This window comes from Colossoma macropomum, unplaced genomic scaffold (assembly GCF_904425465.1).
Source record: "Colossoma macropomum unplaced genomic scaffold, Colossoma_macropomum, whole genome shotgun sequence".
Taxonomy (NCBI): domain Eukaryota; kingdom Metazoa; phylum Chordata; class Actinopteri; order Characiformes; family Serrasalmidae; genus Colossoma; species Colossoma macropomum.
In genome coordinates this window covers 11,871,576-11,894,069 of record NW_023494788.1, presented here as the reverse complement: position 1 = coordinate 11,894,069, position 22,494 = coordinate 11,871,576, and the positions used below count along the sequence as shown (strand labels likewise).

General features: G+C 41.4%; 2 protein-coding genes across 2 annotated transcripts in view; one reads left to right on the top strand and one right to left on the bottom strand.

Moving 5' to 3' along the window:
• fam13b (family with sequence similarity 13 member B) overlaps positions 1-7,230 on the top strand; it is a 46,767-nt gene extending 39,537 nt beyond the window's left edge. Inside the window, 7 exon segments of the mRNA XM_036568479.1 lie at positions 294-434; positions 994-1,220; positions 2,382-2,465; positions 2,659-2,754; positions 2,952-3,244; positions 4,209-4,310; positions 4,646-7,230. Of these exon segments, the coding sequence (XP_036424372.1) occupies positions 294-434; positions 994-1,220; positions 2,382-2,465; positions 2,659-2,754; positions 2,952-3,244; positions 4,209-4,310; positions 4,646-4,769 (1,067 nt within the window). The 3' untranslated portion in view covers positions 4,770-7,230.
• Positions 7,231-9,910: 2,680 nt separating this feature from the next.
• klhl3 (kelch-like family member 3) lies at positions 9,911-22,083 on the bottom strand. Its single transcript, XM_036568477.1, has 15 exons — positions 21,737-22,083; positions 20,984-21,103; positions 20,692-20,798; positions 20,201-20,322; positions 17,196-17,358; positions 16,980-17,089; positions 15,632-15,748; positions 15,333-15,482; positions 14,534-14,651; positions 14,240-14,437; positions 13,498-13,599; positions 13,160-13,288; positions 12,847-12,987; positions 12,562-12,705; positions 9,911-11,868 (listed from the first exon to the last, which is right to left on the bottom strand). The coding sequence occupies exons 1-15, from the start codon at positions 21,748-21,750 to the stop codon at positions 11,840-11,842; spliced, it is 1,764 nt and encodes a 587-aa protein (XP_036424370.1). The 5' UTR covers positions 21,751-22,083; the 3' UTR covers positions 9,911-11,839.
• Between the last annotated feature and the right edge of the window lie 411 nt (positions 22,084-22,494).

Sequence of the window (22,494 nt, the reverse complement as noted above, 5' to 3'; positions counted from 1 at the left end):
ATTCATTGAGAGCAGGGGGTGCTGGGTCTCGGGTTGGTGCTCGGGTTGGTGATTAGCAGTAGTGTGCTGTCAGTGGGCGGTGTGGCCCTCAGACAGAGCGGAGTCGTCTCCCCATCACTGCTTCATCTCACACGGGACCCACCCGCTCGCACATGTGTTGGTCCATTGTGATTGGCCTCCCCCACCCTTTCCATTATCCATTTCCATTTGACGCCCCGTCAGAGGTGCACTGCCGAATAAGTTTCTCTTTCTCTTTAACTAAACCCCCAACCCCGGACGACCCACATCGGCAGGACGACAGCACCTCTTACCAAAAGGGTCCTTGAGGCACCAGGCAGTGCTTCAGTCACACAGACGTCACTCCTCTGCCCCGAACACACCCCATTTTACACTGTCACGCCCCCTCACTGCCTCTAGACAGGCACCCCACTTCTGTAAGTACACTCAAGCAGCAGTAAGTAGACATGAGACCTTGCCTTGTTGAGCTTTTTTTGTGGCCTTCTCTCCTATGCTCTTTCCTTGGTTGTGCTTCTGACCGCGGCCTTGTAGACGAATTCCCTGCATGGGGACAATCTCAGCCACGTGTCATGGTTTCTTTTGTCTAATGTGAAGAAAGCTTCTTTTTTTGTTTTGTTTTTATTTTGTGTTTTTTTGCCCTGTTTTTAAGGGGGTGAGATTTAGGGGCGCTCTACCCCCAGTGATGTGCTTTTTTGACTTTTTTCTTCTTTTTACTCACAGTTTTTCTAAGACAGTTTTCATATCTTTACACATATGTGTGCCCTCAAATGTTGTTACTAAGTAAACAGTGGCACTGCTGATTGAGACACTAAAGTGGCTTTTAATAAGTGAACATTGTACTTTTCTTGGTGTAGCCATTTTATGGAGCTACACTGCTGTATCCTGGCAGCCTACACTGTTTCTCTTGACTTCTAACATCCCTCACCTCTCTCTCTCTTTCTGTCTGTCTGTGTATGTGTGTGTGTTCTGGCGCAGATGCCAAACACAAGGCCGACAGCGAGCTGACTCCACAGACACGACCGCGCAGCAACACGCTGCCCAAAAGCTTCGGCTCCACGCTGGAGCATTCGGCTACTGAGGGCTCTGCAGAGAAGGAGGGCGAGGCAAGGGGGCGGCGACCCACCCACGAAGAGACGCTTGAACTCATCCAGCGGCGTATCAAAAGCAAGAGAGAGGAGGACGGATGGCCAGAGGACATCAGAGTGAGTACCAGCACACAGCTCCATCTTCTCTTCTTACACTCCATTCACATTGTATGCTCTTGTATTTTTTTTGCTCAGTCAAGCTTTCAGTCATTTGCTTGTTAGAGTTATACTTCATCCAAAATGCTATCAGTGCGAACAGTGAGCAGAGGCCAGTGGAGACCATTTAGCAGTGTGAACCCATTTGCATAATGCTGACAGTCATCTGATAGCTGCTGTTAGCAACACTCAGATTACAGTCTGAAGTGCTTCTATATTTTGCAGTGACTTTGTAACTATTCAATGTACTCTTTGTCCTAAACATTAACAGTATCTTTTAAAGATGTTTGTGTCCATTATTTTCCTATTAAGTAGTTTAATAAATACATGGCACATATCACATTAATCTACAAAACCACCTTTTATATAAACACATTTTCAGTTCATCAATATAAACACATGCCTCACACTGTCTAGCCACGTACATCGACTGGCCACTTCATTAAGAACACCTACCTTCTATCTACACTCTTAGTGCATTTCATCAGCTCCGCTTAACACATAGGTGCACTTTGTAGTTCTGCAATTACAGACTGCAGTCCATCTCATTTTGTGAATAATTTGTTAGCCCCCTTTTACCTTGTTCTTTAATTATCAGGACCACCACAGAGCAGGTATTATTTGTATAAACTTGAACTCAGGGACCACAGTTTATGTGCATGTGTAAGTACAAAGACTAGCTTACACAAGTTTGTACAAACACATATTCAGAGGTAGGGTAAATAAAGTACATTTTTTTTATTAATGTGTGGTTGAACTGATGATCCTTTGAATTAAAAGCCTAATTTGTCATTGACCCCCTGAAATCTTTGTCAGCTTGCAACAGAAATCACAATGCATTTTGCAGTCGTACTGTGAATTATTTCCAAGTTAGCTGAGCATTTTCACTCGATGGTTGGTGGAGGTGGTAAGATTTGGCGGTGAAGTATGGTTTTATTGATTAATGTTATTTTTCTCTGCCTACTGGGGCATAGTGGTATACGGGTATGAACAAAAAATTTTGATTTCCATTTGACTTAAGTATGAAGAAATCTAACGTTTAACAAAGCCACATAAGGAGAAAAAGATTTATTGAGAATTTAATGTGGAGTATCTGTTCATGGTAATTTGTTTTCTGGACAGAAAATGACCAAGGAGCAGCTTGCTTGTGAGAAGACCGTGCTGCAGAAGAACTTGCTGTATTATGAGGGACTGCATGGCCGTCCTGTAAGTGTCTCTTCCTCTCCCTTTCACACATTCATAAACCCAGAGAGGAAGGAACTAAACCCTGAGCAGGAAATGGCTTCACTGACCACACATGACTATATTCAAACACACAGAGGTTATAGCATGATCCCACAGTATAAGTGCAATATTCTCTTTTAGAACAGTGCTGATTTATGCACATATATTTCCGCAGGTGACGCGTGAGGAACGTCTCATTGTCAAGCCTTTATATGACCGATATCGGCTGGTGAAGCAGATGCTCACTCGCGTCAGCATCACACCCATCATTGTAAGGCTTTTTCATCTCTTTCATATGCATACTTGCATGCATGCATGCATGCATGCATGCCAGTTCTACATTAGTTATCCTGATCTTTTTGCTAATAAATGCTTTCCAACCAAATGTGTCTCAAATCTCACATGAGCTGCCTTGGGGCCTTTAAAACCAAAATAGCCTCACCCCTCCTTCCCTCGCTCCCCTCATAGGCCTCCCCCTCAAGCAAGAGACGCAACCAGACCCTGCAGCCCATAATCGAGGGTGAGACAGCCCACTTCTGTGATGAGATCAAGGAGGAAGAGGAGGAAGAGGATGGTGGCGGAGATCTAGAAATCAGAGGAATGCAAAGTGAGGGGTCAGATGTCATTATTGCCCTGGACCCAGCAGCTCGCCCCAGCTCCCAGCAGCCTCAGCCGGAGAGCATCCTGAGGCCCAAGATGGAGGAGAGCTCGGGCAAGCTGACCCTTGACCTGCGTCTGTCCAGCTCCAATGCTTCATCCATGTAAGTTTGAAGAATTGCACTGACCCTTTAATACCAACAAATAAGCAATACAGTCATTAATCAGCCAAACTGCATTCTGACCTTTTAACAAAATTGTTAATGATCAGTGCAAGACGCCAGTTTTTAAAGCTGCTTAGCTTTAGCTTTGCACGCCTGCATACCCCGAGCGCATGGCCGCAATCCTCTCACGCACAAATCATATGACTGCCTATTTAAAGCACCTGCCGAGGGCCTGGTCGTCTGTAAGAGTCACTGACCTCAAAGCCTCAAGCTGGATAAGGCCATAATCCCTTTAGAAGGAAATGGACTACATAGACAGCTCGGCCCAAGTCCAGCTAGTTCAAGTGCCACACAGCCTCGTCACCTGCTTATCCTCACACAGCACTACACTTTGATCTCACCTGACACCTAATATTGCTGTGTGGGCAGGAGGTCATGCTGCTTACTACTCAGCAAAGCTTAGAGTCCACACAACTTCCTGTTGATTTAGTGTAAGGCTCCTGAACAATTAAGCTCCATGTACACTGCCTGTCAAAAGGACACCTAGCGTTTAAAAATCTTATGTAATATTCTGCAGAGCAGAATTGCATCCTTCTGCTTCAGTGGTTTGACATAATTGTTTATTTTGTGTCCTTTGTGTTTTTTGTTCATCAGTGTTCTCACACTACAGCACCCAGCATGCTCTTACACGTACATATTATACAGCCATTAGGTATCAAGCAGGCATGTTTACAACAGATGCAGTAATGTTTACATTTTTCATTTTGACTGGAATGTCCCTTACAACATATTAAACTTAAAGCAGTTTATAAATTGCCTTTTTTCCTGCGAACAAAGGAGTGACTGAGCTCATCATTTAGGAAACTTACTCTTCGTATCTGAGGATACTTTGATGGACTTGAAGCTCTGTTCTAAAATAGACGGACACCAAACATTAAGTAACAACGTCTTCTGTGTCCTGCAGGCCTGAGCTCCTGGAGCAGCTGTGGAAAGCCAGAGCAGAGAAGAAGAAGCTGAGGAGGACCATTCGTGAGTTTGAGGACGAGTTCTACCAACGGAACGGAAGGTAGGTCACAGATCATGTGTACAAAGGGTACGACAGCTGAATCAGGCTTTCTAGAATGAGCATCAGTCAGCAGGTTCATCGAGCACAAACAGAATTGTCTCAGGAAGTTGAGGGCGTCTTCTCACGCAAACTACATAGACACACATCAGCTCTGAGCTCCAGTGCAGACAGCGTCAGCAGTAGATTAGTGCGATATTGGCTTATCCCTGTTCCAGCTTCTGGACAGCGCACCACTGTAGTGTTTATTCAAGAAGGATGATACTCTTACAGTGAAGTAAACAGTAGGCCAGCTGAAGCGATGAAGCCACTTAATGTGGACCCTACTGTCTCCACAGAAACGTACAGAAGGAGGACCGCATGCCCATGATGGACGAGTACAAGGAGTATAAACGCATCAAAGCTAAACTACGTCTGCTTGAGGTCCTCATCAGCAAGCAAGACTCCTCCAAGTCCATCTAGAACGCAGGGAGCCAATCATGCTGCATCAGCCTGGCCCTGCGCCATCCCCCTGCAGCCAACAGCCCGTTACCGCTGCCCCATCATCTCAAAGAAACCCCATCAGTGCTCTTGAAGAAGGGGAACATTTCACATCCTCAACCTACCATCCAACAATCTTAACAATCATCTAACTCAACTTTTCTGTCTTCCCTTTTACTCTCTGCCTCCGTCTACATTTGGTGTTCAGACTTTAGTTTTTCTTTCTTTTTCTCGTTACGTTGACCTTGTTGTGTTGTAGTGAGAAATGCTCGGAATGAAGAGGGACACGCTTGGTGTTGGAACCAGCTCACGAGAATGTCTCTGGAGCAGAACTTATGACCGCAGTAACGGTCAACATCTTTTACAGACTCATGCCATGGATTCAAGCTACCTCCCCGAACACCGGGGAGCTTTAACGCTATCAGCGTGCGTTCTTTTGGACAGAACTATACGTATCTCTAAACTCACGATGTAAATTCATACTGTATGTATGCATATATTTCTATATTACAGTATGTCCTCTTTTTTTAAATGTTACTGACAGACACGGTACTGTAAATGAATGTCGGTGTTTTTTCTTTCTTTCTTTCTTTCTTTCTTTCTTTCTTTTTCTCTAACACAAGATATACATAAGGATATGTTGGTGCTCTTTTACTTTTGTTTTCTAATAATGTACACGTGGATTCTCAGCGTTGTATCAGACTGACGAAAAAAAACGAAGCAGCCAGATAGACTATCATATAGTATTTGTTATTCTCTGGCTGCATGGTTGATTAGTATATTAACGATATGTAACTAGATGTGTATTTAATTTATATCCTTTTTTCTGTGTTCTTGCTCAGTAGTCAGATTTCTGATATATCTGTATAAGACTTTAATGGAAGTGACAGACTGGAAACATGAATATGCCAAATGTACAGGTGCAGATGGCATGAGATTGATAAGAGGAGAGGACATGTTCACGCTGTCAGTGAGAGAGTTAATTGGGAGTGAGTATTCACTCCTATCTCACTCCTGAGTTGTCGTTAAACGCACTTCTGGTACAAGACCACACTGCTGCACTCAAAGTGTAGAACAGTGTTGTGTCCTTTGGGACGGAGCAGCTTTACTGACCCCCTTCCTGAGGCGCTCAATAAACCCTTCCCAGCCCTGCTTAATGTCAGCAAGCGACTTTGATCCGGGAAGGCTTGCAGTCATGCTTAAGAATTCAGAAATGTAGCTGAAAACGGGCGCACACTGTCAGATGCTTGAGACGGGAGTCACAGGTGACTTTACTGATGACTGGCTCACCTTAAACCTACATTCCATCAACATTACTTAAGCTAAGCAAGAATGAAACTTAGCACCATGACTGCATGCCAAGCCCTGCGGTTAATTTCACTTGCTTATTGCAGTTGACTGTTTAAACAGATGATTTTTTGAGGTTTCGCTCTCTTGGAGGACACTTTGAATAATTCGGAGTTGAAGTTCAGTCTATTTCTGCAGTTCCACTGTAACTCCAGCTAAGGGGAAGGAAGACCCTCCACCTTTCACTCTGTCTTTTTACTGTACACTGCTTCTTGGAGACCTTTTATGTCCTAAAGTTGGTAATCACAAATCCGCAGCCTTGCCAGGGCAGCAGTCATGTATTTATCATGTTGTCAGTTAAATCATTAACCATTAATATAGATGTGTTCATGTTTAAGCTTTCCTCGCTTGTGTAGAAGCAACTCTAAAGTGAAAGGCACTGTTGAAATACTCACATTAGGTTATCTGGGCATTAAGGAAGAAACAGTGGACACTTGTAATGGTCATGAATCTGGGAAAATGTTAGTGCTTTGGTCTGTAAAGACGTCTGTGACCTGTGTCTGTTCGTTCCTTGGGGTAAAAAGGCAAACGGTAGGGAGCAGCCGTACTCCAAAGATGCACTCGATGGGTTAGCAGCTGTTAGGTTACTGCCTGAGTTAAATTCAGCATATTGCTTTGAAGTGAGTCGAAACAGGATGGGTTTAGAGCGGCTTTGGGAGCTAATGAACGTTATTTGCACAGCATTCTGAGAATGCAGCCCATTTATTATTGTTTTTGTTAAACTTGTTTCTTGTATATTGAAGCACTACATGTATCTGAAGGACGTGTTGGTAATTTCACGCATGTTAAGCCCCTGTGTATCACTTTGTGATGGTCATATGAGGATGTTCTTTTTTTGTAATGAGCATTATTTTGTACTTTTTTTAACCTTCACTTGCAGTGATGCATCTATACAGTGTAGTACCTGTATTTGCTAAGCATCTGCTTATTGTTTTGTAAAAGCTTGTCAGTAGTGTGTTCGCATGGCAAAAACTTGTGTTTCTATTTTTTGTGCCATGGAAAAGAAGCAATAACCTAGCGTTGAGGTCTTTATCAACAGAATGAGAGGCCTTCTGTATCCAGTATGTGCATTTTCAATAAATGGCTTGTGATTCAATCCTTTTATTTTCTTTTTTCTTTCTTCATCTTCATTGTCCCTAAAGTTACTGAAAATAAGAAAAGGCAACGACAACTGTTTTGATACTCAGAAGATTCATATTGAAAGTCTGCATGGCCTTTAGTAGATTTCTAAGATTTGTAAAAGAAATGAGGAAGAGCTGAAGTGAGGAGAGGTCCAGCAGAGGTTAAATACAAATCTTAGCTCTTTAGTTGGCTTTGATGAGGCTGATAAAATGAAGGTTGTGTAACTATTTGTAACCTTCTGCTGCCACCCACTCATTTCATATTATTAGCTTAGTGATGTGTGTTTCTATATTTCGACTTACAGATACACTTCAGAATGATTTGTTTTCGTTTATAAATATATACTATAACTCATTACTGCATTTGCAAGCATTGTGAAAGTAATGCAGAAATGTTGCATAGGACACTGGGACACTGTTTGGCTCTGATTTTTGTTTTGACACAAAATTAGAATATGTACCAATAAAGCAGACTGAATATCCTCCATTACTTCTAGGATCTGGCCTTTTTCTAGATTAGGCAAGACCATTTTCATAAAACTAGAGGTTGAGTGTTTTTCAGGGACACATGAAGATATTACAATCACATCAGTATCTGCAGTTATTTGTTAAATTTTATCTGCATTTGACTAACATTGCAAACAGTTTAACAAAATGATACTCTGGAGGAGCAGTATGTGTGGGTGATGCTGGGCTTCTATGATAAAATGTCTGCAGTCTACTCTTTTTCTGCATTTGTAACCCTACAGAAATAAATAATACATTTCTCTGTAATGTTAGTCTACGTTAGTCCCAATATCTACATTTTATAAATGTTTATGAATTGGCATCACATCAATAGTTGTTGAAAGTTACTGGATATTGGCATCGGCCCAGAATTACCATATTGGTGCATCCCTACTGTTTTTATAGAAAAGGTTTTATAGCAGGGTATGATTAAGGCTGCTGGACCTCACGGACAGGGCAGAGACAAGAAAGCAGTTCTGTAGCAGTGAGGAGAAACTGGCATAGCTGGATGTTAGTTTGTTTTCTGGATGTTAGTATCTGGTTAACCAGCATAACCAGCTAAACCAGCACTAGCTCAAACAGAAATGTGATACATGGCAATATATAGATTTCAAATATATGATGTATAGTGGCATTAATGGATTTTCCTTATATTTAAATTATATTAGTCACACATAGACATATACAACATATATGCCAACTTATTTGAAATTGGTCATTTTCAAATATGGGACATATTTCAGCCATGTATCACCATATACAAGCATATGTGTGTACATATATTTGACAATAAATCATAGAAAACATTGATTTATGGATGGCACATATTACTCAATCAATTAAGTTACTTATATAATTCCTTGATGAATTTTAATAATTTAATATTAAAAATCAAATGGAAAACAGGAACAATAATAACTATACTAGCATATATTCAACCACACATCAGATGTATATGTATGATTCGTATATTATGCATGTACACTGGCCAACGACCGCCTTGTATCTACACTCACTGTCCACTTTCTTGTCAACTCCACATACTATATAGGAGCACGTTGTAGTTCTACAATTACAGACTGTAGTCCATCTGTTTCTCTGCATACTTTATTAGCCCCCTCACCCTGTTCTTCAGTGGTCAGGACCCCCACAGGACCAATACAGATTATGTATTAGTTGAGTGGCATATCATTCTCAGCACTGCAGTGACACTGATGTGGTGGTGGTGTGTTAGTGTGTGTTGCGCTGGTCTGAGGGGATCAGACACAGCAGTGCTGAGCTTTTAAACACCTCAGTGTCACTGCTGGACTGAGAATAGTCCAACAACGAAAAATATCCAGGCAACAGCATCCTGTGGGCAGCGTCCTGTGACCACTGATGAAGGACTAGAGGATGACCAACACAAACTGTGCAGCAACAGATGAGCTACTGTCTCTGACTTTACATCTACAAGGTGGAATGACAAGGTAGGAGTGTCTAATAGAGTGGACAGTGAGTGGACACAGTGTTTAAAAAATCCACACTGCCGTGTCTGAGCCACTCGTACCAGCGCAACACACACTTACACGCCACCACCATGCCAGTGTCACTGCATTGCTGAGAATGGTCCACCTCCCAAATAACACCTGCTCAGTGGTGGTCTTCTGAGGGTCCTGACCATTAAAAAACAGAGTGAAAAAGGGGTAATAAATTAGGCAGAAAAACAGATAGACTACAGTCTGTAACTGTAGAACTACAAAGTGCACCTATATGATAGGTGGAGCTGATAAAACGGACAAAGAGTGCAGAAACAAGGAGGTGTATTTAATGAAGTGGCTGGTCAGGGTGTGTTCACCCATCTAACAGGCGTATATGTATGATCCATATATTATGCATATACAGCCAGTGTTTGATACATATATGTACACAACACATATATATTAGATTTCTGCATAACTGGCATGGAATTCATGCTAAGAACAGCATTGGTGGCAGAAACCTTCATGATTAAACAGAGCTGACTGTTGCCCTCTAGGGGCCAACAGATGAGATGACAGCAACACTGCTGTGAGGCTTGAAATTCAGTGTTCAACATAACATAATATAATGAATACACATTACATTAATATGGGAATAAATGGATTAATTAAGAAAAGTCTCCAGGCAAAGCACAGTGTTTAATCATTCTTTTAATGATACACTGATTTAGAAATACATTAAAATCTATTGTGCACACCACTTTAGAGTAATCCAAAAACCATAGATTATACAGCGGAACGCCATTTACAGAGCTGGGAAGCCTCTGATAATTGCATTTAAGACATCTATGTCACACTTCATCAGTTCTGACAGGCCCAGCAGCTTTCAATCTAGAGTGATATTAACTGCATAGTCTTGCTGTGCTGAAAATATAAGGACTGAGTTAATACTGTTTTTCAAAAAGCGGCTGAGGCTGCAGTGAACCAACCTGCATGATTTAGGGTTAGTAAGTGTGGAAGTGGAAGGAGTGAAAATTTATATTTAAATAAATATTTTAACAACTAAAGATCAGTTTGCTCCAGTTATGTAATCACTTAAAGATCAGGTTCTTCAGTGCACTTAAATAAATGTAGCCAAAATCTATAATTCAAGAAACTTTAAGACCATTAAGCAAATTCAATTATTAATTGTTTTCTTAAAATAGCAAAACTGTCTAAAATCTAGATTTCCAGAACTCATTAGTGAACTGCGACTTCCAAATCCTTATTGATTTTATTGTTACTGCAACAGAACCTCCTGTTTCTATGAAAATTAACATCGTTAGAAGAACATTAAAATGTTAACCAATACCTGACAAGAGATACAGGCCAAAAAATGCTTAAAATCCATTGTGCTTACAATAACGTTGCATTATCCTCCTTACCTACAGTGACATTTCACTGCCATTAAAACATGTACTGGCTCTTTCAAATTCATATCAAATTACAGTGCAATATCATTAGACAAGTCACTGCTGTTCAGTATGTAACTTAAGAGACTGAGTGAACCATCAACCTGAAAACAAATATCTGGACCCCGTAATGTATCTAAGCATCGTATGTCTGATGTCTTGCTCTGGTTTTATGATTACTGACAGCCTCGTTAATAAAAGTGCTTATATGCAGTTGACATATCCATGTTATATTTGGCACATTTCCCACAATTATGAGGTGTTTGAGTCCCAGTTTCGATATACTATGCATTAAATATATAATGGCACAAAAAGCAGCTGGCTTAAACCGCTCTCCAGTTAGTGTTCACTTCTTTGCAGTGTTGTTTCTACAGTACTTCTTAGTCTGTGTTAAAACCCTGTTATCACTGAATCAAAAACAGTCACACGGTTAGAAAGGAAAAGTAAAATCCCTTTATGAGAGCAGAAACAGAGTGATGGTAGCGTTTTCAGTCCAGATCCAGCTCAGTCATGTTATGAGAATGATATGCTGTGATACATGCTTCTCCTGATGGCTGAACAGGTGCCAAAGTTGTGGGTGTGAGTAAGACTGTAGTTATGCTGTAGACCGTGAGGACCCATTTTTAGGCTCTGCCCTCGAACGCCCTCATCACTTTTAGAACGGGTTGAGAGGCAGTGGTTTCCTCAGTGTGTTGTAAATCAGTAGTAGAGCAGAGAAGGAGTTGGCATGCTCTGTAGCTGCAGTCCAGTTTCCCACACCAATCCAGCCCCAGCTGTCTCACTTCATTTAGACCATCCTTTAGCACCCGCTGGCTCCAGTCAGGCAGGCTGCTTTATCTGAGAACTCATTCAGTCTGACTGTGAACTCATGAAAACGGGCAGGGGGGCATGTGGCCTCTCAGATAATCAGTGGTGGTAAATGGCACCGTTTGAAGAGAGAGAGGCCACAGGGCTCAGCATGTGCGTGCCTGGTCTTACATTTTGGCGGTCAGTCTGCGTGATGGTGTGCTTTAAGCTGTTTTCATGGTGAGCGCAGGGTCAGAGTGACCAGAGCAGGAAGAGCCTGTCCCCAGCACGCCTGCTCCCACAGACTAGCTTCAAATGACTGTATGTCTACTACAGCCATTCTCTACGCATGTCAGTGGGGTCCTGCTCACCAGAGCCCTTAGTCATAATGGTTTGTCAATAACTGACACCCCTGAAATAGAAATGAAATAAGTAAAAACGTACAAACAGACAGAAGCTACAGAACAGTACTGTGCAACTGTACATAACTAAGTCTTAGTTAAAAAACATTTATCTGGGCAGTAAATGTGTTTTGCTTGTAATATTACTGCATAGTATTACAATTAATAAAAGAAACACATTAAAGCAGCACAAAGTAACAAGAATTTGTTTCCAAAAACAGTAGTTGATATCTTGTGAGCTAGTCAGCAGAGAACTAAGATTGGTTCACAACTTTTCCCCAATGCTCCCGGTTATTGCATATATTTGTTAAAATCTGCCACCAGCACACCTGATGTAATTTAATGAAGAGCTGTGTAGACCAACCAGGTATAGGATGATTTCTACAATTAATAGTGGGCTGCCACAAGGAGAAGGTTGAATACATACATACAATCAGTTCTTACTGTATTAATATTGTGTCCATTTATTCTAATAGTGGCTTTCTTTCTGAGAAAAGAAACACTAACAGTCCAATTAAAAAGCTTTTTAAATATAATTTTCTCATGTGGCTAAAAGATTTTACAGAACATGTACCTCTCCCCTCCAGCTTGATTACTGTCACTCTGTTTGTGTGTTGTTTATTCTGTTAACTGTAAACGATACCTTACTTTAAAAAAAGGACAGTTTCAGAACCGGGGTTCTATGGAGAGTGAGCGAAGCTAACCTGCATAGCTGCGTCCGTTGCTCATGTTGGTGGGAATGAGGCTCCATTTATCCGTAGCAGGGTTGTAGTACTCCACAGAGGACAAGTTACATGAGCCATCATCTCCACCAATCACATACAACAGGCCATTTATGGCACACACTCCTGCATACAAACAAAGTCCAATTAGAAGATGCACATAGCTTGTAATAGTACTACTAATAAACTCTTAACTAGAGCTCAAAGGGTTGCTGGACTTCCTGCTTCTGTGTATTTAGCTGATTCCATGGTGGTGGAGCTGCTTACCTGCGTTCCTCCGGCACATGTTCATGTCACACACCTGCCTCCAAGTATTGGTGGCTGGGTCATACACCTCTACACTCTTCCTCACCAGGGGACCATCATGTCCTCCTGCAGCATACAACTGTCCATTAAGCACTCCAACCCCTGCACACACAGAACAAATTGTATACACATTCAATTAACAGCATGTCAGTCATTAGGAGTCAATTCCTTATTCAAAAATGGAAGATATCTACACCAAGTTCTAAGTACAAAATCCAGTTGTTATTCGTTTAACTCCAGTTTGGTGCTAACATTTCAAATCAGCCAGTCATACCTGCTCCACTTCGCCTGGTGCTCATGTCAGCAACGTAGCCCCATTTATTACTAACAGGATTGTACTCTTCCACAGTGCTCAGACACTGCCGGGATGCCCCATCATAACCTCCCACCGCATACAGCTTTCCTGAAAACACATACATCATCTGACCCACCTTGACCCATTTTCACAGCATGGCATACTGAAATAAATTCAATGTTGATGAACATCAAAAAAACTTTCAAAGTCCTGTTAAAAATGACCACGTAAAAATAAATGTCTCTATGATAACATAGAGGCCTTGACTATGACTACAGTTGGTCGTTCAGCAAAAGACAATTAAAATGAACACTTACCGTCCACCACTCCTACGCCCACACTGCTACGCCTGGTGTTCATGGGAGCCACAAACACCCATTCGTTAGTCTTGGGGTTGTACGCCTCCACTGAGGACAAGCCTGGAGAGAGGCCGGAGCAAGTGAGCATGCGTATGTGTAGTAATGCCTACACGTCACTTGAAAAACATCAGAGATACACAAAAACAATGACGCATCACATTTCTGAGAGCAAAGCCGTGCCTTGAACCAGGCTCAGTGTAATCCACTGTCACTAATACAGCTCATATTACTGGAGCACGGTTCCAGTAAGCCAAGCAATAAACACCTTTCATGCAACTATAAATGCCCCCAGTATCCGATTCTGAATGGGAACCGATTATAAATTTGGAAAACACTGGCTACGATAAAGTCAGTGTACATGGTTGTGCTGTTAGTGTACTTTTGATAAAAATAAAATAAAACAAGAACTGATAAGAGTAGCTTAGATAAGCTTAGATAAACAGATAAGCTTTACTGATAAGAGCAGTAGTATCAATAAAATCTTAGTGACATCCATGCCTACATTTATTCAAACGCTTCTGTATTGCTGGCACTTGTAGTAATCTGTTTAAAGTTTGCATTGTGCAGCAATGGCTTTGGAAAACAAAGTATCACCACTTATGTTTCAGTGTAGAACATGGTGTTTGATGCTCTGTGTTAGTACAGTAATAATAAAGATGGGAAAGACTAGATAATAACAACGTGGAAACACTAGCTGTACCCGTACTGCCGTCGAACCCTCCGACAGCGTAGAGCAGGTCCCCCAGCACGGCTGCCCCAAGAGTACTGCGGCGCTCCTGCATGCTAGGAACCGCACTCCACTGGTCCCTTACACCGTCATACACATCCACCGTCCTCACACGCAGAGAACCATTGAAGCCCCCCACTGCATACACCTTACCAGCCATGAACACCACACCTGTACAGCATATACACATGCACACAAAGGATCAGAAGGACAAAAAGCCACATGGAGAGCGTTGAGCAAAGACAGGAGCACAAAAGGGAGACTCACCTGCTCGGCAGCGTCTAGAAGGCAGATCGGCCACCTGGTACCAACGATCCTCCTGAAAGTCGTAACACTCAACGCTGCGGATAGCTTTAGGGGCCTGGCCACCCACCACTATCATCACCTGGTGGGGGAAACAGGGAAATGATTTTACTTCCTCACAACTCCATCTATCAGAAGCAGGGGTAGACAAGATACAAAAATTTATAATTATAATTAATCAATTGTGGCCAGAACAACAAACATGTTTACTGTATATTCTTAGTATTTACAATTAACAAGCATCCTTCAGTACCAAAAACCTGTGAGGATGATTTGGCCTGTCCTGACATCATCCAATCTAGATTGTCACTAGTTAACTGTTTAGCTACTACAGTTATAGCCTCTCAGTGTAACGGTAGCTTATTTAACTTAAAGACATTATTTTAAAGAGTGACAGCTACAAACTAACGAACTGAACAGCATCTATGATGCCAGTGCACCAGCTCAGCAGTGGGGACCACCACAGTCACCACACCACCACAACAGGTATTGTCATGGGTTAATGTTAACAAACTACAACATAATCTGGTTGGTCGGTTAAGTTCCATGTCTCACCAAACGGGTTTGTTAAAAGGGAAAAAAAATGGAAGCCAGGAGCACAGAGTGATAGGCAATCCCTACACCTAATCAGAAGCTTTTAGTACCTAAACTGTGAGTGAAAGAATTTATCTTCACAGAGGAGGTACAAGAGAACAACTAGACACAATGTAACTTTACGTGGCTGAGCACGCTAGAGTGTGTATCCTCAAACAACAGTTCACACCTTAGGTAAGCTGACTGGTGTCCGTGGTCGTGTCCTATCTGTCTTTATCAGATGCCGCTGGTCTGCAGGCAACAGGTGGTACTTCATAGCTTCAATGAGAAAGTCCTTACATGTGTTGTTGTTCTTGATCAAAGCCTCTTCCTCTACAATCTGTTCAGACACACATATCCCAATTATACAGCAGGGGGTTTCAAGGAAACATAGAACACCATATTTCTATAATTCTAGGGTAAACTTAATAAAACATATGTGTCAAAGTTCTATCAAAGAACATGGTATAAGCGAACTTCAGGAACTACCTGAACTAAATAATCTCTCGATAATAACGGCAGCCGAACATGCTCCATGAGTTTTGGCATGTGCTCCAATCGTGCCTCCTTATCGTGCTTTATCCATGCAATCATGGCTTCAAAAACCTGCAAGAGAAAACAAAAAGACATAAGCTCTAAGCTCCAACATCTCCTGCTCCATGACGCAAGAGTCACTGAGCTGGCGCCGATAGCAGATGACAGCTGGCAGCAGCTGAGCGCATGAACTTGGGAGGCGAGACACAGAGCAGCTAATGTTGTGTGAGGGCTCTGACTGATGCACAGCTCATCTTCCTCTGCACCACAGCATGCTGGCCCTGCGAGTCAGACTGTTTATGACAGAGCCTTCAGTCAGCAGTCTCTTCAACAAACTATGTATACCAACACTGAACAGTTGGCTGGGATCATGACCAACAATGAAGCTCTACACAATGATTAAGAGACCTATCCAGTAAGCTACAGATTATTTTGACTATTAATCAAGTAATCACAAGTTTTTAAAAAGAAACAAACAATAAGGAACAAACAACAAAAACAATAAGACATAACTAAACAATAAACTATGTACAGACTTTCAAACATATAAAATATTTTATTAGAAAAAGATCAAAAAAGACTTCATTAAATAGTATGTATAAAAGACACGGTGGGGAAAAATGTGTATAAATGGATGTGTCCATCAGGCTTTTTACTGCAAGACTGACTGGTAGGAACATTTTAGATATATGTTTTACATATACATTATCAGTATGCACCTGCCAAGTGACCACTGAGAAGGTACATTTTTTAACTGAGTAATTGGGTTTAACAGAGTGATGCAACTGATAATTGGTGGATGATTATCGGTGTCAATCAATAACTGGTGTCTATTCTTTGGGAGGATAACCCAATGAATAGACAACGCTGAATAGACGACGATTGTATTTATGGCGTTTTCACACAGATTTTTATTGGGCTGTTTACCCAGAGTGTTTGATATGTTTGGCTGAGTGTGAAAGCTGTTTTAGAGCCTGGGAGTGATCCAGAAAGCACTAGGACTTGCCAGTCATCCACTGACCACTGTTCATCACTGACTGATTGTTGGCAGCCTACCAAAGGAACATAACAACAATAAAGGCATGGTCCTATTTTAATTGCCAATCATTTACTACCCAAAAACTGTGTGCACAATAGTGACATATGAATTGTGCAAATGATTCATAGTTCCAAGAAATTTTCCTGTGTGAAAAATCTCTGATGAGTCCCTCCCCCAAAAGGAGCCTGGAATTGGTCCTGGGTGTGTATTAAAATATTCAGGACAAATGTGAAGATGCCCTAAAACACAAAAAATAAAAGCTACCTTCTCCTCAGTGGACACAGTCAGTTTGTCACTAGAGATGAGACTGCACACTTGCTGCAAGGAAAGACTCATGAACTCCTCTCCCAGCATGACCTCTGAGAAATGCTGCTCTGTTTAGCACATAAACAAACACATAAAAACACGTGTTACTCAGCTGCCCTATTCTCCAGCTCCATTCCCACATGCTCCAAACTGAACAGCTATACAAAAGCTCACCAGCGTATGCGTGGGCATGGTTTAGCAAGTCTGTGCAGGCGTGCAGGTCGGCGAAGGCACGGATGCCAAGGCAGTTGGTGGGGTGGAGCTGAGCCTGCAGGAACTCACAGCACACCTGCCTCACGTCCATCAGCTGCAGCAAACTGGCTGCTGGCAGTAGCACCTGGGCAGAAAGATTATACAATATGTGACTTGGTCCTAAACTTGCACATAAATCTATAATGAAGAACAAGCAACTAGGTCAACAATATAGTGTAAGAATAAAGTGCAGGACAGGGCATGTTTAAAGTAATGACATAATAGATGCTGATGTATCATATAATGATGATAAAAACTACTCCTGTCTGAGTTGTACAAATACCGCAGAAAAATGCCCTGTAGTGTGTGTCAACATTACAATAGTGCAAACTGAAAGAACTAGTGTCAAGCAGCAGTCACTGAAGTGCAATTAAGAGTTGAGTGCTCTGACAGCTGAGAGGAAGAAACTGTTTCTGAAGTGGCACACTTTTATGATTTGTATTGTCTGCCAGAAGCAGATAAAATACTAGAGTGTCAGAGGTGATTTTGAAGCCCTTTGAAGTTATATGGTGTACACAAAGATTGTACGGATAACAGGTCACATCTGATTATTTTAGATGCCTTATTTTGGAGGTACTGAGGATGAGATCATTGTTCGTGCATCACGTTACAGCATATACCAGCACGGCAGGAGGATTCATTTTTTCCTGAGGTCAGTCCAATAATACTGGCGTCATCAGCATATTTGAAAAACTTGACAGCACTGTTTTGAACTGCCGTATCCCTTCTGAAAAAAGACTAAAGAATGGGCAAGTGAACACAACCCAACACAACCCTCGGGTGTTCCCTATGAAGAGTGACAGTATAGGAGAGCTTGTACTGTTCACCCTGAAAACTGTGTGATTTTGCTACTGGATGTTGAATTGCATGTGCTGCAATAGCTCAGTGACAGAATCAGGAGTCTGAAGAAGTTGCACGTGGTGAACTGTATTAAATGTAGACCTGATGTCTATCAACAGTATCAAAGCATACATGTTCTGAGACTCCAAATGTTGAATATATATATATATATATATATATATATATATATATATATATATATATATATATATTTATTTTTTTTTATCCAAATTCACTTACTGCATTACGGTTGATCCATATGTGGTGAAGTGCATAATTCCAGTTCATGATGCATTCAAACTTTTACACAGCCAGAGATACAAGGGCAATGGGCCTGAAGTGTGTAGTCGAAGTGTGATTACTTTTTCGATTTTGGAACAGAAATGATGAAACACCTCTCAAAATATTGTGTAACTGAGCATTGTCTCAAAGAGATGTTAAAGATTCCTGTGCTAGCTTCTGTCTTCACATCAACACAGTTACTCTGCTGAAGGTGAGAGGTGATGGGTTCAAGCTGCCTTTCTTTTGTTTAGCCTAATGAAAGTAGTTCCCACCTCTTCTTCTTCTGCAATGGTGAACAATGGAGACATATTCATAAGTAGGGAAGGGGGATAACAGAGAGAAGTTCTGCTTTCAAAGGAAAAAAATGATTTGATTGAACGAGCTTTAGTGCTTTCCTAATGCCACATCAAGTTTGTATTTAGTGTCATACAATCTTATATAGATTAATATCTCCCTGTATACATGTTTCTTCCTGCATAGAGAAAATTCTCTACTAAAACAAGATTTGCTGTTGCCATGGATTTTCAGTTTCAGTGTAATGCACAGGTCTTTTCAGAAGTGAATATATGATGAGGTCCAAGCACAAATTCAAAGAGTTACACTCATATTAAAAAGCTCCCTCCACAGTGTGCACTCAGAATAACTCTTTAAAGTCTCCACAGCCTCTGTTGACCACAATTTAACAGTTTTTGGCTGGTTTTCTGTTGATACGGAAGTAAAGTAGCAGGAAGTGATCAGAGTGTCCCAGCATAGCTTCTTGAAATTTCTGCTATGCAGTCAGTATTGTTCAAGAATTCTAATCAACAACTTTTTTTGTTTGGTAAGACAGATTCATGGAAATTAAATGTACATGTAATGCATGTACAGGTCAATTAGAAATAACTTCCTGATCATTCTGAGAAAGAGGCCAACTGGGTTATGGTACAGCTGAACGATTTGGGGAAAATATCTAACTGTGATTCTTCTGACCAGTATTGTGATTTTAATGTTATTTTTCATCTCAAGAACAGCAGCACATGCATATTTATGGGCTTGAGGTCTGCATGCTAAATGTAGTGTGCCAGACTGCCAGTTCACAAGCTCTGTATGTAGAATGTAATTAATTGCAGCTCTTGCAATCTTTAAAAATGCGCTTTACGTTTTGTCATTCAGCCCTATATTATGTTGGTCACAATCATCCTCTTTGTAGGGTTATACACAATATAAAAAAAGCATACAGCCACAGAGAGATGCTCTATGCCCATCACTGTTCAAAAGCACACAGACAGACACAGCTTTCCTCAATAAAAGCCACATTTCCCACTGCTGCATTTCTACATACTGCCAGACAAAAAACTAGGCTGTTTTCCTTGGCTTCACAAAGCCTATTCCATGATACACTTAAATCTCAGGAGAGAACTCCATGTGGCTTTTCAGAGCATCTGTTCTCTACAGCTGTAGTCCATGTAGCAAAGCAGTTCCCTGTACTCAGACATAATCAAATTAAAGCAAGAAAGCATTATATAATTTAATAACACACTCTCACTCCTGAACAATCAGTGCACAACAGCAACTGTGGTAAACACAGGCAGGACTTTCCTCTGCTCTTTACACATTTCCCCTGTTAATAATGACAGGAAATGCCAAGCCTCAAACAGCTCAAAGCCTGAGCAGTCAGGAAAGAGGGCACAATCAAAATCCCAAAGAGTTAAGGGAACATGTGCAAGTGGATAAGCCAAACTTTACAAGCATAGAGACCACTGTGTACAGAATTAGTGTGCATTAAGATTCTGAAACTATAAAGTCAACGACTGTGTTTAACCTACCTGAACGTTGTCTTCTGATACTTCAATCTGTGCCGTATATATATAATCCACCAGTTTCTTGAGTGTCTGCCCATCCATATCCCTTATTTCAACACGTGGTGCCTTACTTTCACTCATTTCACCTGGGCACAGCAAACACAACACAGAATCAACACACTACCATGGAAAGAGCCTTGGCATAAAATAATAATGAAACACTTTTCAAGGTCATAGTGACAGACTTCACATGCAGAACACAGATCTCTAAAAAATATACCAGACACATGTCATGGGCTCAGTTAGTAAGAATTTAAATTAATGTTGTTCACTGCTGGTACACAAGCAGACACGGAAACATCCTATGTATAAGATCCAGTAGCAGGTAGCTTAGCCAAGTTCTTAAAGTTATGGCTCATCACATTTTGACAAACACGCTGAGCTATTTAAATTTACTGCACTAATTTTGGTATGCGTTTCATGATGTGACCGACAGCTCCTACTAAACAGAGTACCTGTGAACATAGCGCAGAAGTAGGGACTACAGGAAGCTAGAACCACTTTGTGTGCAGGAATCTCCACTTCTCCAGCTACTAGCAGCACATCGCAAAGCATCCTCCTGCTGTGATCATAAGTGGAAAGAAATAAAATATATTTTGAATATTATTCAACAAAAAATGAATAGACTGAATTTTAGTATATAACTGATCCAGGTCATCAACCTACATTAGAGTATTTTAGGGTAGAAGACACTGGTGATCCTTAAAACATGTGCTTAATGGGTACGCTTAAATGCCATGCACAAACCTTCTCAAGTCGTTCATTAACCTGAAGGCTTTCTTCATATGCGTATGCGTGAAGGTGTGCATCCCTGGGTCTCTACCATCCTCCTCTGAATCAAACCCTGGCAGAGCTGTAACTCGCCTCCTGGTAATGACATGAGCACTGCTGTACATACATACTCTATACATTGCTGTCAGCATATATCAACTGAATCTCTAGCTAACTGAGTTAAAGCGCACGCAAACAGCAGCTGCAACTTCAACTTTCTTCAAGAACACAAAGTCCTGCACTAATGAGATATCTGGCAACCTGGAAAAACTTACACACGAGTTACGTACATTCGTCATGCAATGTGTGCCATGCAAGACTGTCAGTGTGTGGTAATCATTGGCCACTAATTTCCCCAACGTCTGTTAAGTTTGCTTTTTTTAAATACATGTGAAGCAACGTTACTATTGCTCATTGTTTTGTAGGTAACAGTCTTAATGTTAAGGTTGAACATGCTGGTAACATAAAGGCAGTTTTATATTTAAGAAGGAACGGGCTCAGCCAATATACTTAATTATTTCTCTATAGTACTTATCCATCTCTCGTCTCCATAAACAGACCTGGCACCGAGCTAGCTGGCTAAGTTAGCTAATGTTAACGTTAGCAACACTCGGTCACAAAAAGCGTTCCCATGAAGTTGTTCAAAAAGAAGTTTATGTTTCGTTATTTTCATTACTGAACTCTTTAAAGACGTTTGACAGTATCCCTGCCCTCAGGACAAGCACTTACCCGACAAAGTCCATGTTTCCGGAGTACTATACAGCTAGCCAAATGGCTAACGATGTTAAAATTGCTAGCTGGCTACATGGCTCATCCCGCTGCGGCTCCGAGGCCCATAACTATTCGATTTCTTTTCCGCCCTACTCCCCTTGTAGTGACCGTTTAGTGGTCAGCAAGTACTACCATCTATCGCTGCACTTTCGGTTGTCTTTTCTTGTGTTTGAGGCAGCCCTTTTTGACAGTCTGCGGGCTTAATGTTTACATGCTGAGTGTTAGACTCTGAGGCAGTTTCCAGCCTTCTCTCTGCTCGCTGCCCTCTCACTCAGCACCGTCCAATCCGCGCGTATCCACGTTGCCGGGTAACGCACTAAGGATCACCCGGGAAACAGTGAGCGTAGGAGGCTGAGGTGCTAACATGGGCGAGCTTCTAAAGAAACCCCCTCAAACTTTCTTTCAAAGTCGCAATGTAGAGTAACCACACCAGTGCGAATTATTGCCCTGAACTAGAATTCAGTATATGTTAAACTACAGCAATGAACTGACCACAGGCTCCTTTTTGGGTCAATGCTTTCAAACTGCATCGTATTCTTGCAGGTAATGCTACATACATTAACACGTAATTCATACCACTATCTAAATCAGGGGTTGCCAATTTCAAGCAAACAGACCCAACTATGCCTCCTCCCCAGTACTAATTTCCGAATTACAGATATAAGTCAAGGTCACTGCAATGCGAGACAAAAATCACTGTTCTTGGAGCAGGACTT

What these genes read in the sequence shown, in the direction of transcription:
- klhl3 (XM_036568477.1), bottom strand. An exon ending in CTTCTGCGCTATGTTCACAG is followed by an intron (nt 20,323 to 20,691) that starts GTACTCTGTTTA and finishes TGCTGTGCCCAG; the next exon opens with GTGAAATGAGTGAAAGTAAG. An exon ending in CATGTGCCGGAGGAACGCAG is followed by an intron (nt 12,706 to 12,846) that starts GTAAGCAGCTCC and finishes GTTTGTATGCAG; the next exon opens with GAGTGTGTGCCATAAATGGC.